Source organism: Choristoneura fumiferana, chromosome 21 (genome assembly GCF_025370935.1).
Source record: "Choristoneura fumiferana chromosome 21, NRCan_CFum_1, whole genome shotgun sequence".
NCBI classification, from domain to species: Eukaryota; Metazoa; Arthropoda; class Insecta; order Lepidoptera; family Tortricidae; genus Choristoneura; species Choristoneura fumiferana.
The window spans coordinates 10091477-10110589 of NC_133492.1; the positions used below are offsets into that span (position 1 = coordinate 10091477).

At 37.9% G+C, this 19113-nt stretch overlaps 1 protein-coding gene across 2 annotated transcripts; it reads left to right on the forward strand.

Annotated features, from left to right (window-relative positions):
• Window positions 1–207: 207 nt before the first annotated feature.
• LOC141440055 (uncharacterized) lies at window positions 208–17955 on the forward strand. 2 transcript variants are annotated; one of them, XM_074104525.1, is made up of 14 exons: window positions 208–310; window positions 420–568; window positions 1558–1815; window positions 2059–3263; window positions 3959–4076; window positions 4538–4723; window positions 4934–5172; window positions 7693–7859; window positions 8398–8504; window positions 9288–9398; window positions 11995–12083; window positions 13898–13982; window positions 14769–14898; window positions 15683–17955. In XM_074104525.1, exons 1-14 carry the CDS (start codon window positions 275–277, stop codon window positions 15707–15709), a joined length of 2907 nt encoding a protein of 968 aa, XP_073960626.1. In that variant the 5' UTR covers window positions 208–274; the 3' UTR covers window positions 15710–17955. The 2 variants fall into 2 exon arrangements, with proteins under 2 accessions (XP_073960626.1, XP_073960628.1); XM_074104527.1 differs by lacking the exon at window positions 14769–14898.
• Window positions 17956–19113: the final 1158 nt, after the last annotated feature.

Here is a 19113-nt window from a genome sequence, read left to right on the forward strand (position 1 = left end):
TGCGAAGCCGTAAAGCCAACGAGTTTGTAGTGTGCAATCGAGCGCCGAAATGTAATGCAACTTGTACGGTTTTTCTTGCAAATCTAAACTCGGCTTTACACTGTGTGGTTGAATACGCTAAAGCGCTTTAACCGGCTTCACTTATGCATTCTGCCGCTGTTAAGAATGTATGGATGTATCTCCTTTATCTTTTTAGGAAGCAGATTTTATTGAACTAAAAATTAAGCATCGCCGAATGTCAAACGTTTTTAAAAAAGCACAGCTTGTCTAGTCTATGCCAAGTACCTGTACCGTACTGAGTTGGAAAATGGTGTGTAAATTTAAGAAATTATAATTATGAAAAGTTTTCATCATCTTACATTATCTAGATAGTGCTGCTTATTTTACAATAACTTTTATTCAATATGATAAATTTTCAGGACAATAAGAACAAATCGGCGCTCAGTACAAGATGGGCTCAAATGTCGAAGCAAGAACAAATAATAGAACGAAAAAAAATGGAAATACAGGCGAAATTAGAGGCTCAAAAGCAAGCTGCTGCTATGGCGGCGCAGGCTAAGCTAACAATGTATGTATTGTGTGCTACGATTATACTTTCCTATTTGATGTGTGGGTAGATCATCTCACATTTTGTCCTAAAAGCTTAGGGGGCACGCCGTCATTACCGGTGCTTGATATGCTATGATATGGCAACCTGTGTAATTTAACGGCTAAGGACATACACAATAAAATAATTATGAACCTTGTCGCTTATCTTGGAGATTTTGTAATTTTGTTAGCATAAATGCTGTACAATACAATGTAACTCAGAAAGGAAGCCCATGAACTGCAGTGAGACACATAGTTAAAACAGTTTATAGAGATGCCACTTACAATGACATATTGGATGTAATGTCCAAGAAAAAAATCCCAACATGATCTTATAATATATCAAATAACACTAACAACCAAATATTGCTGATACACACTGGACTTATCAGACTAATATTACTACCCCATGCGACTTTGATTTTATGTATTACAATATTTTTTTACTATAAGGAAGGTATGTCTACATCAGGGGTGCCCAACTTGATTAGACCCAAGATCTACTGTTTACTGCTGAAACCCAGTGCAATCTACCAATTACATACTTTTTGAAATCTTAAATGAAACAGCATTTATATTTTTTTGCCTTGCCACGATCGACTGGACTAATAAGTTCAGTCAACCGTTCGATCGTGATTGACCAGTTTGGTACCCCTGGTTTACATTGTGTGAATGAATGATTATTTATTTTGCAAAAAAAGAAACCATTACAGAATCAGTTTGCTTACAGTCTGTTAGATGATTCTTTCTTCTTTTTTTAAATTAAAAGATATGTTTTGACAAGCAATATTTATTTATTTTGGGAACATTGGAAATGGTGGAATGGTGCAGCTTGGTCTTATCTCTGGGAAAAAGCATAATATATTTAGTTTCAGACCAAGCAAAGCCATATAAAGTAACAAGCCTCAGGATGTTCTTTAAAGTCTATTTTTATTTGTGTCATTATTTAAACTGCTATATATTCTTCAGCCCTACGTCAAAGGATGACAAAAGCTCATCTAACATCTTCTCAAATGATGGCAGCTTTATGAGTCAGTATAAGGCTTTGCTAGAGAAACAAAAGCAAGACAAAGAAGATAAGGAAAGGCAAGCAAACCAAGAAGAAGCCAAGGCTATGGCAGCTAATGCACCTGAGATTTATCAAGAACAGCATGAAAGGGATGATGATCACAAGGAGCATCAAAATCGTGAACACAATGAGAGAAGGCGATCTTCTGATAAAGGAAGGTATAAAATCTAACTCTAAGACCTTAGCCTTTCTTTGTTTATCTTAGTCTTTTTTTTGTGTACTTCAACATACTTTCATGAAACAGATAAACAATTCCTGATTTATAATTAAAGTGTTGCATTATTTGACATCTTTATTAATTCAGATGTTTTTTATATATAATTTTTCCAATGTATGCCAAACTAGGACTACATCAGAAATGTACTTCTTGGTGTCAACAAAGTTTTTAATCTGGGTTTCAGGGACAGGCGTAGGTGGAATGATAGAGGAAGGAACCGGCCCCACAGCCCAGGAACACCTGTTATGGAAGACCGGAGAAAAGAGAATAAAATACAACCTCTTATGCAAATACCATTTATGCCACAAAGTGACCCTGATAATGAAGCAAATTGGCAAGCAAATGGGGATCCTGGTACTGATGGGGGTTCAGATTCGGAACAAGGCATGAACTACCCTGATTCTAATATGGGCCCAGGGTTTAATCAAGGTCCGCATAACATGGGACCTAGGCCAATGATGATGGGTCCTGGTATGAATATGGGTCCAGGTCCTAATATGGGCCCTGGACCTCATATGGGTCCTGGCCCGAATATGGGCCCTGGTCCGAATATGGGCCCTGTTCCAAATATGGGCCCTGGCCCACATATGGGACCTGGTCCAAATATGGGCCCTGGTCCTAATATGGGTCCTGGTCCTAATATGGGTCCAGGTCCAAATATGGGTCCTGGACCGCATATGGGGCCCGGACCACATATGGGGCCTGGTCCAAACATGGGGCCGAGACCCAACATGGGGCCGGGTATGAACATGAACCATGGCCACAGCATGGGGCCGGGGCCAAATATGGGCCCTGGACCAATGATGGGACCTGGTGGACCCAACATGCCACCAATGCCACCGGGAGGTCCTATGCCACCAGGGGGGCCCATGCCTCCATTTATGGGTGGACCACATAACTACCCCGTGCCACCTAACTTTATGGGACCCAATGGCCCTGGTGGACCCTGCGGACCCGGTCCCATGCCACCTAACATGTGTGGCCCAGGACCAAATGGTCCCATGCCTCCGTTCTTTGGCCCACCTTTCCCAAACCCATCAATGATGAGACCCAATGGTCCACCTAACCAAATGATGCCACCGAATTCTATGAACAACGGCAATATGCCTTTCATGGGGCGTCCTCCATTCGGGCCTAATGGGCCTAACTTTAGAAACGGAAATTGCCCGCCAAATATGCCGTTTATGCCACCAAACTCCATGCCACCAAATATGCCACCGAATATGCCTCCAAACAGCATGCCTCTACACAATATTCCGGAGCCCAAGCCGCTGGATTCGATGCCGGAGCAGATGAAAATGCCGAAAATTCCACCACCTCCACCACTTATGAATCTTAGCTCGTCATCCCAAGAAATGGACCCTACCAATCGCTCAGCTCCTAATCAAGGTATTTTTGTTTTCTAGAATAAGTATTTGTTCTGCACTCATGTTGCGTACTTCGTACATAGATGTTTCAATTATCTGATACAATAAATTGGCCGAATTTTTAAGTACTTAAAAATTACGAAAGTAAAGTTTTTTTTCATGTCACTTTAGTAACTTTTACAAAATATGCATTATCATTATTATACATGAGCTGGCGACTAGTCACGATGAAGCCTCCTTTGGTTGTTCAGTTTGAGATATAATTAAGTAGTCTCTAAATTTAATAATGAATGAATGAACACTAAATAAAGAGACTGAACTGCGTTCCAGCTAGTTGACAAGAACTTGATTTTGCAAAGAATCTAAAATTTTTGGTGAACATGGCCTAAATATTGCGGTGTACTTTCACTATTCTTCTGAATTATGCCAAAACTAAAACGGGTTGGTAAATTCTATAGCATGATAATGAACAATCCCAGAATGATGAGGAAACCAAGTTCAAATTCCCAGTCCAACTGCACTTATCTGGTCTTACAATGTGTTCTAGTTTTGGTATAATTTGGACATAAAATGATTTCTAACGGCAATAAGTACTGTTAAAATAGCGAAAAAAAACGAGTTTGATAGTGGTGTAGTTAGGTATTTTGGGTGATTCTGTGGGTGGGTTCTTTAGGCACGAGGTGGCCGCTAGACAATATGTTGACCCGTGGTGTGCAGTTCTCTCTGCAGATGCGATGCCGCCTTCGGTCCAACGCGCCGCCAGCGAAGTTGCACGGAACGGCGACCACTGGGAAAATGTCCTGAAGGCAATACACTCACAAGACCAAAATATGTGGTAATGCCTTGCCACCGTAGACAGTTTTGTCCCAACAGGATGACGTGCCGTATTCTTTTTTATTATACATTTTTTTTCTACAATCAATGATGTGATCGGTGTATTGTTATAGACGCTAACTCTACGAAGTATATAGCCAAAGTGTCTTAAAAAGCTCATGACACTAAAAGCCTCCATGAAGTCTTGTTTCTTATGTCACTTAATGAGATCACAGAACAGAGATTCAATTTAATTTTTTACACATTATTGTGCTTTGGATTATGTTGTTTCTCATTTTAAATACTTAAAATATGAACACTTGCAACATTCTGGGTTGTCGCTATGTTAAAAAACGAAGCCGTTCGACGAATAAATATTGTCTATAACACTGCACCGAAACCCTAGGTTGTAAACTGACCTAACACATCCTTTGGCTTAGACTCTCTCTCGGTAAACTTGACTAATGGCAAGTATGTTTGCAGGTTCCTCCATAATACGAACTCGAATGAATACAAGGCGTTTCGGGAGCTCGTGAATAAGATACGCCGAGAAGGGCCCGAAGACAAGAAGCCAGAGGTGAAACCTGAAGATAAATATGAGCCTGAGTTTTGTCTTGAAGATGATTACGACAGCGGTGACGATAGCAAGACAGCTGATCAGAAATTTAGGTGAGTTCACTGTCTACCTGCGATTCTTAACTCTGCCATTATATTAAACGTGTCGTTAGCCTCCAGACAAAGATGGATAGAACATGTTGATGAGGGTATTTCAATCTATAAACCTGATACCAAAGGTCACAAATATATATTTTATACTCACTTGCCTACGTTTTATTAACATCGATGTTAAAGTTTTAATTAAAGATATCACTATTTCAGTTTCAGCGACTCCAATTCCCAACAGCCCTGGAACCAATTTAACTATGAAAACTCAGTAAAACGCGAGGAAGCCAGTTCTCAAAGCGACGAAGACGCTGAAAGCAAGCAGGAGAGGCGAAAACGGAAGAAGAAGTCGCGTTGGGGCGACGAACCACCGCTAGCGGATATTAAGCCTCCGGGGTTGGTGGCGCCGTTGCCGCCTGGCATGCCACCTATGCCTCCTATGCCACCCATGCCAGGTATTAACATTGGTGCCTAAAAATATTAACTATTGCCTATTTTTTTTATACTGACCAGCAATTGACAGCGATTGAAAGATGTAGCTCAACTGGTTCAGTAACAGCCTATATAATCTGGCCTGAATATACCCATAATTACCCCGGAAATACAGACGATGGAAGCAAGCCCCATTGCTTAGCATTACAGACAAAAGCGACAATGCTCACTAATTTACGAAGCAATTTGATTAAAATTTACCCGGAAACAATATTGATTTAATGTCTGGGCTAAGAAGCGCTCAACCTTGCAAACACTTGAAAGCATTTGTTAAATACGATAAATTGTGTATAAGTAAAGTAAAATGAATCCCTATCACGAAACCTATTATGGTATCGTCTGATTTCTTTCTTGCTTGCTGTCTGATGCCCAAAATGCAAGAAAATAATTAACAGACGAATTATTTTCTGTGAAGAATTTATTTATTTTATTTACCTACCTATTTGCATCGTAAGGAAACCTTCACAAACCACCAAGCAAAAAGCAAATCAATGATATGTGTGAAGTTCCCAATCCGCATTGGGCCCGAGAAGGAACTACGGTCCAAGCCCTCTCATTATAAGAGGAGGTATTGTGGCCAACATTGAGACATACATAATATAGGCTGGGCTGATGATGCGTTTGGATGGTATGTATCTTTAAATAACTGTCAGTGAGTTCATATTGTACTAGTAGCTGACAGCCGTAGAATTACCTATGCCATTGAAATTTTGCAAAACTTGTCCTTTTATTTGTTGTCTTCATCATAAATCGAACCACTGTGTAAAATTTCAGCTTTATTAGTTCAAGGCATTAGGCTGGGTAGTGATTGATAAATCAGTCAATAAGTGACCCTGTTATGATATTTCTTTTTATGTACCTAGTTGGTTACTAAGTTCTGTTACTGGAGTTTTACCCGGAAATATAGGTATAGCGAGAAAGTTTTAATTATTGAATCATATGGTTTAAAAGTCTATTTAATAGTGATAAACTTACAATACGATTGAACGAAAATTGTTGTTTTAGTTTTGAAGAATTAGTTTAACCATTTAAAAAAAGTTGCTCAAAATATACGCTAAAATTACGCTACCTGTTCAAGTGGATTTTAGTCAATATTTATTTTATATTCCAGTTTAAAAGGGTCTAATCATACGCTTTACGATAACTAGATCATTAATCTTCATTGTTATGTATAGATGAAGTGGGTCTGACCGAGAACTTGGTTAGTATGACAAGTTTTAGCAAGTCTATTTGATGCATGGCCGCCGAAATTATGTGTTTTTGGCCAAAAGTGAAAAACATGCAAGCAGATTCAGGAGAGGGATAGTTGAAGCACAGAATCGTTAGAAAACTAAATACTGGCTACAAAATACGCTGCGACATAGAGCTTCTATAGATATAAATAATATTACTCCTGGATACTACGAATCAGTTGATTTGCAGTGCACTCATATTCATATTTTTAGTCTAATTTTCATAAATCGACCGCTTGTTTGCGTCTGACGGCAATCTCAATTTTTTCGTTCTATAAAAATACGGTATACATTTTAGCATGTGCATTCGAGGCACCCATCACAAATGGAAGCCAGCAGCGAAGCTGTTTGGCTTTGATGATGGTGCTGCCCTACCACACTCCGACTGATAGACTGACTTGACCATTTTTTCTTGGTTAATCAATTTATTAGTCTTCCATTTTTATTTGTTATTACTTTCTAATGTATCTTTCTATGTATAATTTATAGAATATGTGTAAATAAATTATATTTTATTAATGGTGTACATTTTAGATAAATCAATTCATATTTTGAGCAGTACAAAAAAACCTCTCCAGTGTTGTATTCTGTTTTTTATTAAAACCTTTACATTATGTTTTATGAGCCACAACTCCAGTAACAGAACTTAGTAACCAACAAGGTATTAAGATTGTGCAGCAAAATACTATAATACATTACATTCCATCTAGTCTGAAGTTACGTTCTGTAATAGTAAATTATTAGTCATTTCTGACGAATGCATGTTAGCATAATGTGGCTTAATTTTTATTTAAATGGGGTCCATCCATATCGGCTCGCATAAATGTTGAAAGTAATAGTGTACTATTTGTCATTCATATCATAGAACTCTTTTTTTTCTCTGAATCCATTAATAGTTCATATTTACTTTTGTAAACTGTTTCACTGAAGAAATTCAGACATCGGCATTTGCTGAGTGGCATCCATTTTGGTGCACTATTAACTACTGTTATTAAGATAAGGTATGTACATGTAGGTACAAACTTTTTTTACATCAAATATTTTTTTCTATTCAATTCAAAAACAAACGTAACCTAACCCATAGAGTTCTATATATAAGATGACCATTTTAAAAATTAAAAAAATGTGTTCGTCGGGAAGAAAATATGAGTAACAAAATTTATGACAGATATTACATTATGACTTTCAAAAATTTTGCGAATTACGAACCTATTAAAATCATTCGATATACAATCAATTTGTTTCCCTTAGCTGTAAAACTGGCCAAAATAGACGAGGATGGTCTAAAACTGACCACAGTGAATCGTAACAACCAAGCTCTGATGCAGTATGCCATGACCAACTTTGGCACCACTAACCTTAGCCCTGAGGATTGGAAAAAGTGCGAAGATAACTTCAAGCTCAATCTGTTATTTCAGGTATGTTTTAGTAATTGATTATCTATTATGTAATTGACCAACGTTTTTTTATTTGGCAGCTCGTAAATAACCTCTCTATTATCAATGAGTTATTTATTTATTATACCTCGTTGAGTTTCTTGCCGGATTCTTCTCAACAGAGGTTTTTCCGAACGGGTGGTAGATTTTTTTTGATATTCATAAGTGCTTGTTATAGCCTAAATTGAATAAAGATATTTTGACTTTGAATGGTTACAGAATTTATAGAACCCATCTCTTCAATATAACATGTACTAGTTTGTTTAAATGCAATCCCAGCTACCTATTCCTCTGAACTATAAAAAAATCGTGGCTAACCCGCGCGTGCTCGCGCGCGACCCAGGTCTAGGTAGCATCGGTGGTCGTTGTACAAAATAATTGTTTATAAGTAGTTAATTAATATGGACCTTCGCGCCTGATTCAATAAATTACCTATTCCTCGATAAGTAAAGCTCAAAGACATACTTAAAAGCAGTTGACATATTACGTGTGTTTTGACTGTGTTGTTTTTCTCTTTCAGGACATGCTAAAAAAGAGGCAAGAAGTGGAACGTCTGGCGGCATCTGGCAAACACAAGTATGAATATGACAGTGACGAAGATACTGCTGAGGGGACATGGGAACACAAGTAAGTAAAATAAATTCTTAAAAAAAACTCGAGCTTGGGACGCACAAGGCTATAAGTTCCGGGCAAGAGTTTAAGGATCTCAGACTAAACAAGGCAACTTTTTAGTGTGAGAAGTAATATGTCCAAAATGTGTGTTCAAACGCCATTACTAACCCACAAATCACAAACTTGCCATAAGGTCATTAGTTACGGACGCTTGTTACTGGTGCTAGTCTTTGGCCCTCATTTTTGGAAGCTGCTAGCCGTGGGTAGGCGACCATAGTAGCCGACGGGTCGCTGTGCGTCGTTTAATATCGCTTTGGCTCTCTGGTGTCTCAGGGAGGAGGTACAGTTGAATATTTAGCGCCCTTAAGTCTCAGGTTTATCCAGGTATATATACATTACGTCGCAATATGGGTAAGCTACAGGCTAGTAGTAGTAAAGGCCCCACTTATACTCCACGGGTCAGCAGCCGGTATTGTAACGGGGTATTCTCCCGAGCCCACCTTTCGGCGTCCCTGGGACTCTGATACTCAACGCCCCTGCGTCCTTGCAGCTGAACAGCTGGTCAGATGAGTCATGATAACGATAACGATTTTCTATTCAAAATTGTTCGGAACTCGAAACAGAAGATTGGTTTTCTTTTTATTTCTTATATGAATCTTCAGGAAAACAAAAAAAAAACGACAAGTCCCGGGCGATATTAACATTGTAGCTGTACTGTACAGATGTTTAAGAAGTAGGCTTTCAGCTGTTTTGTAAGATTTCTTCATTAAACTCCCTCTCATATGTATTGTCTTTTAGGCTACGTGCAAGGGAAATGTATGCCACAGAGAAATGGGCGGACGAGCTCACGAAACAAGCAGCCGGCAAGCATCACATCGGAGATTTTCTACCGCCTGAAGAGCTTAAGAAGTAAGTTCAATCACCAAGTAGGGTAAATCGTCAATTGCTGGCCACCTTATATTAAAAATGAACTCTGTTTATAGGTGATTATCATTCATTTTTTAATGTAAGGTGGCCAGTAATTAACGTTTTATCGTATCTATCTAAAGCGCTGTTTCACCACCCATTGATTAATTTTATTAGGCGTATAAATGAGTGGCCAAAAAGTTGCACACCGTTAAAGCTGCGTTAGCAGGTAGTAATAATTTCCATTAACTTTTTCCATTGTGACACGAAAATTATCCATACAAATGTGATTAATTTGAACAAAACAAACAAAGACGGCATCACATTTATCCGTCAAATAAATTTTATCAATGGATGGTGAAACAGGGGGTTAATGTTTTAAAGTACCTATAGTGTAATAAGCTAGCTTCCTAAAAAAATCTGATTAGTCTGTCAACATTATCAGAAAATACTGGACGCTTTTGTCAATTAAACAAGTAGTAGTACTCCCTGTTTCACCATCCAATGATTACATTTATTTGACTGGTAAATGTGATGTCCTCTCTGTTTGTTTTGTTGGGATAGACGGAGACGGCATCACATTTATCCGTCAAATAAAATTAATCAATGGGTGGTGAAACAGCCCCGTAGCCAGTTAAAGTTCCGCGTAACGTCACGGGCCCCCGCTCCCGAACTTTGGCGCGGTTTATCTTTGTAATTTTTAGTTTAAAAGACAAAAGAAAAAATAGGTACGTTTCCAAATATTCTGATAATGTTTTAGGTAGTGGCACGAGAGTTGAAGTTACACAAAAGGATAATGAATGAAATGAATGAGTAAATGTCAAAATTCTGCTGTCATTACACGACATGTTGTAGCTGTGTGTGTAATGATTCACTTCAACTCTCGTGGCACTACCTACTTACACTGGCGCACTAAATAAATAGAATAACATTTTTTTACCCAGGAACGTTATGTATATATTTTGATGTAATAGGGAATAGTACGCAAAGCTCTGCGCAGGGGGCGACACTAGCACAAACCGTAAATAAACCGCCATAACAACGTCAATTCTCTGTATAGTTTGTCGCCACGACACAGATCATGACATATTTATTAGCACTAATCTCGATGACACCATATTATTGTATTATCATCAGTGCTGCATAACTGCCAAGTTTCGGTTCAATACCATTATAGGAAGTGGGTGATTCTGTTACATACATAGATAGATAATAACACGTGAAGATAACATAACCATGTTAAAAACAGGTAACGTCACGTGAAAACGAATGGTCGGCTTTGTCAAGGTAAAAATTAGGCTTTGTTAATCAGGGATAGTTATTAGTAACAAAATGACATGATATTACATTAATCTATACTAATATTATATAAAGAGGAAAGATTTGGATTTTTGGATATTTTTTACGAATTAACTCAAAAACTACTGGACCGATTTTAACAACTCTTTCACTATTAGAATGCTAAATTATTCCAAAGTGCTATAGGCTATAATATTTATTATCAGAAAAAATTAGGTTTCCGTACTAAAACTTCAATAATGTGCCTCAAAGTGTAAAAAAGTTGCCATAAAACATGTTTCATCGTATGCCCTGTGGAAACTTTTGATGATAGAACAAAAAAATGTTCTACAATATTGAAGAATATATCAGTATCTACAAAAAACTTCGCAATACCATAATGTCTCCAACTATTGTAGTTATGTCACTACAACTACTTTTTTATTTTAAAAGTTGACTGATATGCCGACTTAAATCAGACCATGTTATCCATACCTTTGTATTAATCCTTATCCAAATAAATAGTTTCATATTCATGATGGTTTCAATACCTGTACATTACTTTTGAATTATTCAAATCGGACATTTCATTCAAAAGATATTACGAATTTAAAAATATCAATCTAACCTAAAAATGCATTTAACTACCTTTCGTTGACGCGCCCGTCTTCGCGCGGGTCGGGTGTTGTTTTTGGAAAATGGCGGTGCAAAATGTGTGTGAAGTGCCCTCGATTAGAGACCTTTTTAGAGTTCTGTGCCGAAAGGGTCTGTCTGTCTGTCACTAAGCTGTATCTCATGAACCGTGATAGCTAGACAGTTGAAATTTTCACAGATGATGTATTTATGTTGCCGCTATAACAACAAATACTAAAAACAGAATGAAATAAATATTTAAGGGGTGCTCTTTACGGCAACAGGTAGTTGCTTGAAATATTCACAAAAGATTAATTTGTATTTTAATTCACTTTAAAAATAAATAATGAAATTAAAATAGAATAAATATATAAGGGGGGCTCCCGTACTGCAAACGTGTTTTTTGTCCATTTTTGCTAATGTCTAATGTTGTACAGGTACGGAAGTCCGACTCGCACTTGGCAGGTTTTTTTATTTTGGCCGTGCGAAGCCGGGGCGGGTCGCTAGTAGAAACGATAAAGCAATACTTCCAAAAAATATTGAACTAATATGATATTATGGGATCCTACGGACGTTTAAAAGACATTTAAGACATCCAAAAAACTGTTTATGGCTTGTGCTAGTGCTGCATTCTGACGGCAGAACAATGCAGTAATATTCCCTATTCATTCAACACAAATGTTTCCAGGTTTATGGAGAAATATTCGGCTGTAAAAAGTGGCAAAGAGCCAGATCTGAGTGACTACAAAGAGTTCAAGTTGAAAGAAGACAATGTCGGTAAGCTCATACGAATTGTCTAAATTCTGCCATGAATTCCATCCAAGAGAACTTTAAACTTTTGGCAATAGAATGTGCATTCCTTCCATTTGTGCCAAACTTTTAATAGACAGCATAGTACACCGTGATTTTCTTGATTTCCGTTAACTTCGGCAGATGGCTCAGTTCATTGATAGAAATTACCTGATTTTTTTATCGTTTTTTCAAACATTTAGTAACTTCACAGTCCTTTAAGGCTAAATTATAAAATTTACAAACTTGACGCACTCGTCAATGTCACTGCATTGACAACACATAAGAGATATGACATGCGGATGACACGATACTGCTTGCCAGCTCCTTGAGTGACTTACAGAAACTGTTGGACCGTGTTCAGACTGTCAGTTCTCTACATGGGCTCAACATTAATGTTTAGAAGACCAAGGTCAAGGGCAAAGATATCGACATGGCCAAAGTTGCAAAAATATGTATACGCGACTCTATGCACTTAACATTAAGGCCGTGTATACATATATTTGCAACTATGGCCGTGTCGATATATTTGCCCTTGACTGTACATGATTGTGAGTCGGAAACAATAGACGGATAGTGTTCTCTATATCAACAATCGGCCAGTGGAAAGAGTTAGTTCCTTTAGATATCTTGGCTGCATTGTTAATGAACAGGAAGACCAATGTCGCATAGAACAGGCCCGACAAGACTTTGGTAGGATGTCTCATCTTCTTTGCAACCGGAATCTCAAACTCTGCACAAGATGTCACTTAGTGCGTTGTGATGTTTTTTTTCCGTTCTTCTGTATGGAGTAGAAGCTTGGACTTTGACCCAAGCCATGTGCAAGAGGTTGGAAGCTTTCGAGATGTGGGTATACAGAAGAATATTAAAGATATCATGGACGGATAGAGTAAGGAACGAAATGGTATTGCAGAGAATGAATAAAAGCTTGGAAGTGATACGTACTATAAAACCGAGGAAGCTGTTGTATTTGGGGCATATAATGCGTAACAACAAGTATGGTCTGCTACAGCTTATTATCCAGGGGAAGATACAAGGCCGCTCACGCAGACGTACCTCCTGGTTAAGAAACCTTAGAGACTGGTTCGGAATTAGTACCAGATCGCTCTTTCGAGCGGCAATCTCTAAGGTGAGGATAGCCCTAATGATCGCCGACCTCCGATAGGAGAGGGCACAAGAAGAAGAAGATAAGAGATATATCACAAAACCTAATTTACACAAATTAAATTAAACCTTCTTGAATTAAAAGCGCTTTAGTTTTACTGCGCATAATTAATCTTCATCTTCATTATCTTGTAAATAGTAACAGCTGGCCACTGGTGTCTTGGAAAAATTAACTTCATTTGATCTGTTGAATGTTCTCTGAAAAGTTAACGGAAATCAAAAATAACACATTTATAAATAGAATATTTGGTGATGAGTGCGCTATGCGCCTGACAAACAGTTTTGAAGGTCAGAGATTGTGAAAATATTTACATATCCGTGTTTGTTTTATAGTTTGTTATTATTATGGAATTGCGCAGAATATCAAAGATTAGCATCCATAAATAGTCTAAACTATATTATGACACAAACAGTAACCTATTTATCTTTCTAAGTAATCGGTGTGTGTGAAGACATTTCAAATGAAAAAATCCTATGAAGAACCTTTACCAGGGCTAATGTTCAGTCAAACTGACTTAACTGTGTCTATTGAAATATTCCGGATTAATTACAAAAAATCTTGTATATAAACTTGCATAAGTATGCAACTGTTGCTGAGCTTAGTTGGTTTGTCTAGAATTGCGAACAATTTATTCTAGGCTTCAAAATGCTACAAAAGCTGGGGTGGAGCGAGGGACAAGGTCTCGGTGCTGAAGGCACCGGCATCGTCGACCCAATTAACAAGTAAGTATAGTTCATATTTAAATAACAATTACGACGTTGAATTATACCTCAAATATTTACTAGCTTACGCCCGCGACTTCGCACCCGTTGCACCCATTCCTTAGCCTTGTATACGTCGTAAATAAAGATAACTTCTATGTGAAACTTTAACTTTCTAGGTGGAAAGGCTTACACTGACCGTTGATTTATAAAAAATAATTTTGAAAACACGCTTTATTAGTGACTGCTTAACTGCTTCATCATCAGACCATGGAAACTACCTTGGTCTAAGTACACCATGAGACCTTTCCAACAAGCCTATTAAACACGGCTAGGTTACATCGTTCTGTCTTGAAGTTCTGGTGCCTGCCTATTTGCTCTATTATCAGACTCTGGATACAATTGTTTGTTAAAATACACCTTAAAATTATTCTAATAAGCCTAAAAACGGCAAGGTTACAATATCCTCTCTTGAAGTTCCTGTGTCTAGCTTCCGACTCCATCATCAGATCAGCTTGATGGTACCATATTATTGAATTGTCATCAGAACTACGTGTAGTCGGCAAGTTTCGAGTCAATACGTACAACAATAAGAAGTGGGTGAAAATCTAGTTGAAAGATTCCGTTACATACATAGATACTTACATACTTAGTTACAAGTGGAGTTAATACGAGTATACGGGTGGTTAACTGACTCTCCCTCCCCATAATGTTTCACGACTTCTTTTTCGAAACGTCTGTTTGTTTCGAACGACACGTAGTTATTAACCGTCCCTAACGTTAGTGGTGGAATGTTGTTGCTTCTAGAGCGAACCAGCCCGTCGCGAACATGGGTTTGGGCGCGTCCGGTTCTGACAACGTCTCGCCCGACGACGACGAATTCGACGCTTACAGGAAGCGAATGATGCTGGCGTACCGCTTCAGACCTAATCCCTTGGTAAATAAATTAGTAGAATTAACTAGCTAACTCCAGGGGTACTACGAATTTCGAAAATCGAAGTTCGTATCGTACCGTCCTTCTCGCTCTCGTATCAAATAATATAAGCGTCAGCGACGGCAAGATAGGAACTTGCAAATCGAATTTTGCACTTCGTAGTATAGTGCCTATAGCTTTGAGTCGTTATTGAACATTTCCAAAGTTTTCTTTTTCACCAACATACCTTGTCAGGCCAATGACAATTACGAAAACAACGAAAAAAAAGAACCGTTTCTTGATGATCTTTCATGCATTGGACAATTGAGTTTTATTTATGGAAATACAAGATAAACTATCTACAAGAATACAAGTATGTTATAAAATTAATGATCATCGTTACTGTTTTTTTTTTTACATTGTGAATTTTACTAATATTAAAGTGCTTAAGTTTTTCAGTGAGTGTGTGTATCCTACAGACTCCAGCTAGACAAATTTGAATGAAATTTGATAATTTTGTTACATAGATAGTTTATAACGTGAGTTTGACTCGTAGGGTAAATTTAACTCCGGAAAATTACATATTGCCCGCGGTATTGCGTAAACAAATCATTTGCAGACGAAGTCGCGGGAATATTTGAAAGATCTCTCGCTTTATTATAAAAATAAGAAAAAAGACTGTTACCACACTAAGCAAATCCATACATTTTTTAGTACTTAATTAAATACGGATACCTAAGGAGTCCATTGAACCTACTTTAAGAAACTACCCGCAAATAGGTACTACATGTAAACTTTTCTGTTTCAGAACAATCCACGAAGACCTTATTATTAAGAACATATTAACTGTATAAAACGCATTTAGTGTTAAAAGAGTTCCTTCACCCTTTTGACAATTGTTTATTTTGTCTTAACTATGGGCTTGTGTCTTGTATATACATAGTCGTAATTTTTTCACTACTCTTTAAAACAGTCTTATCTCGAATTCGATAATTTGACTTCATGAACTTTATTCAATATTGTTGATGCAGTTCAGTTTAAATATTGATTTCAGATACCAGTTTTCAAAGTATTGACGATTTGTTAAAAGTGTATTGGTATAGCTTTAGCGACAAATTAAAGTAAGTATTTTGATGAAGTAAAGCGTTTAATTACTGTTCGGTACTAGATTTAAAAAACAAATCTGTTTATGTACAGTCGAGACCAGGGATTGTTGAGCCACTCGCTAATATTTGTAGTTTAGCCGAGTTATACATACTCAAAGTTGTCATTAATAAACCAAAATAGCACTACACGGCTAAATTACTAACAGTGGTAAAGGGCTCAACAATCCCTGTTCGCGATGGTACGTTACCAAAAATTTTGTAAGTAAATGTATTTAAGTTGGTAACAATATAGCTGTCAAATTGGCTGTCATCTGACATTTGAATTGACTTTTGATTTTGACAGCTATATTGTTACCAACTTAAAAATACGAGCGATACGATTGAACATCCCGCCCACCTAAATCCGGCGGTATACCGGGATGTACCGCGGCTTTAGGTGGGCGGAATGTTCAATCGTATCGATCGTATTTTTATGTGAAGCGTAACATGTAGGTATGTCTAGGATTTAGTTCTTTGTTTTACCGTCATACGATAAGAAGTCATCAAAATTGCCGCAAAATGAGATATTTTAGTAAAAACATAAAATTTTGGATATACGGTGTTCTGTCATTTTGTTTCAATCTTCTTTCGTTCTTACCTGACAGTCGACACACAGAAGAGGTTTCCAAACTTTTTTCTCGTAGACCAATTTAAAACATTTGTACTACCTTCCAAAAACTCCTAAAAGTCCCATGTTTTTTTTTCACTTTCCTCTGGTTCACTTTGGGAACCTCCGCTTTACAGCAATGTACTTAAAGTCATAAAAGATGGAATAATATGACAACGTGAGAAAATAAATTTATAATAAAGTATTGTGAAACTGATAAGCTATAAGACTTGTTCTTTGTTATCAGATCTTTGTAACTATTTTTGTAAAAGCACCCATTAACTTGCTTTAACAATGAAAAAGGTAAAACATGCTAATTTGTGATAAACCCTAAACCGCTCTAACAGCCCGGTCACGTATACGCATAACCGGCGGCGCGGCTAGCGTTTACTCTGTTCATTGCATGTGCTACCAAGTAACCATTATACAGTTGTAAAAAACAGTCATATTCATATATCTCTCCTTGCAGTCGGGTAAATAAAAAGAGCTAGAGTCGGTCAAGAAAGACCCATGGAGATCAAAAGAAAAAACTGATCTAAGTACCCCGCAGAGCCTTACAAGAGAATGCAAGCTCCTCCCGGCTTTCCAGCAAATGGCTGAAGCAAGACTCTGTGAGTAGATAAGAAACCTCCCAACCCTCTCCTCCCCGTAATAAGTTCCAAGGAGTTGGGGACGTGCAGACAGGTTTTTTATCCGGAGAGAGTCCGGCACTGTTTGGGCCTTCCCTTCTCAGTCGTCCATAACGGATTTATCCCGACTGCACGCCGTCCTGTAAAACACCTCGTGTAAAATTTTAAAACTAAAACTACTTGTATTTGGCCCTTGAGGCCTTAACTAAAAAAAAAATGCAGTGAGCGTTTCGGCCGCGCAATGAACAGAAATCTCAACACGCCGTCGGTGCCGTGTAATCGTGGCCAGGGTTCGTACTGCGTACTGTATCTTTTTTGACACATAATAATATGAATATGAAACTTGACATTCTGAAGTTGTCAGTTTCTCTTACAATTAAGTAATCTGATATACCTAGTTACATCCACGAAGACGCGTGATTTAGTCAAAATTGGACATTAATGACATTGTAATAAGAACCACGGCACGCGTCTTCGTGAATGACTCTATCTATAAGCTATTCGATGGTGAGCATCCGTTTTCGCGAAACGTGATCTAGCCCCATGTAACTTTGCTTTAAGTGGTTCGAGTAGGTAGAAGTTGAAACGTTATTTTGAAACGTTGTGAGATTACAAAAAACTCACAATTTGGAAGTACACAATTATGAATTTTAGCATTAACTTGTTATTGTATATTTTAAATAAAAAAGTTTGAAACAACTTTATTTTGCTTTATTATGGTACCTCAACAACACTGCACTCCTACGACTAAACACCAATTGGCCTAGTCCCAAACTAAGCAAAGCTTTTACTATGCTACGGATAAACCTACTTATATAGATAAATACATACCTACATATTAAACATCTAAGACCCGAGACCTGCCCCGGCCGGGAATCGAACCCGGGACCTCTAGCTTCGTAGTCAGGTTCTCTAACCATTTGGCCATCCGGTCGTCTCTCCATATACCTAATGTTTGCAGTCAGTCGGAATGCATGTCATCTCTGTACTGGCCAAAGACTAGGCGGTGTCCTTACAGATGTGCAAGTTGCGGAAAGTTTCCAAAAAGTTGGAAATATTATCGGACATTTCTAGAAATTTTCGCACTGAGTTTCAATCCCCATACAAGAAGAAGTTTTCCTATATGAAAAATTCCGCAATTTTGGAAAGTTTCCTTTGGCACATCAGTAGGTGTCGTGCACCGGGACCCTCACTATACCCAGTAAATTATGTTACCTTCAATGGACCCATAACTTAAGCTGAGTTACGGATGCCTTGCCGGCCCTTTGAGAAATAAGTAGGCTCGTTGTTTGAAGATCCCTAGTTGTACCGGTCCGGAAATACTGGCGCTGCAAGCTGATTCCAAATTTTCACAGTGCGTGGCAAAAAGTTCTGCAAGAAAAGAACTGTAGTAGACTCCCAGCTATTGATGATCAAGCAAACATTTGGAGGTCCAATTTCATAAACAGCAGATGAACCGCATGCCCGTTACATTAGAGCGGGTTCTGGAGGGAGTTGTGTATGCAAAATTAGAGGACCGCATTCTGTGAATAGTTTTGAACTCGGAAAAGCTTGCAAATCATGATTCTGAATGTTGCTAGGAGGTCCAGTGGTCCATTTCTTTTTTATACCTGAACCCCTAAGACATCATGTAAATGGACTGAAAAAATGCTTTAAAACCATTTTAATAATAATTTTCCTGACAATATCCCATTTTTACAAGCTTTAATTTAACTTTCAATGTATATCTGTCTTCCAGTAGCCGGATTAACTTGAAATTTGGCATACTTATGTAAATCTGATGACAATACAATAATCGGATAGTGACATCCTATTGGTAGGGAGTCTGAAGGACGGAACTCTTCAACGGTTAATGGCA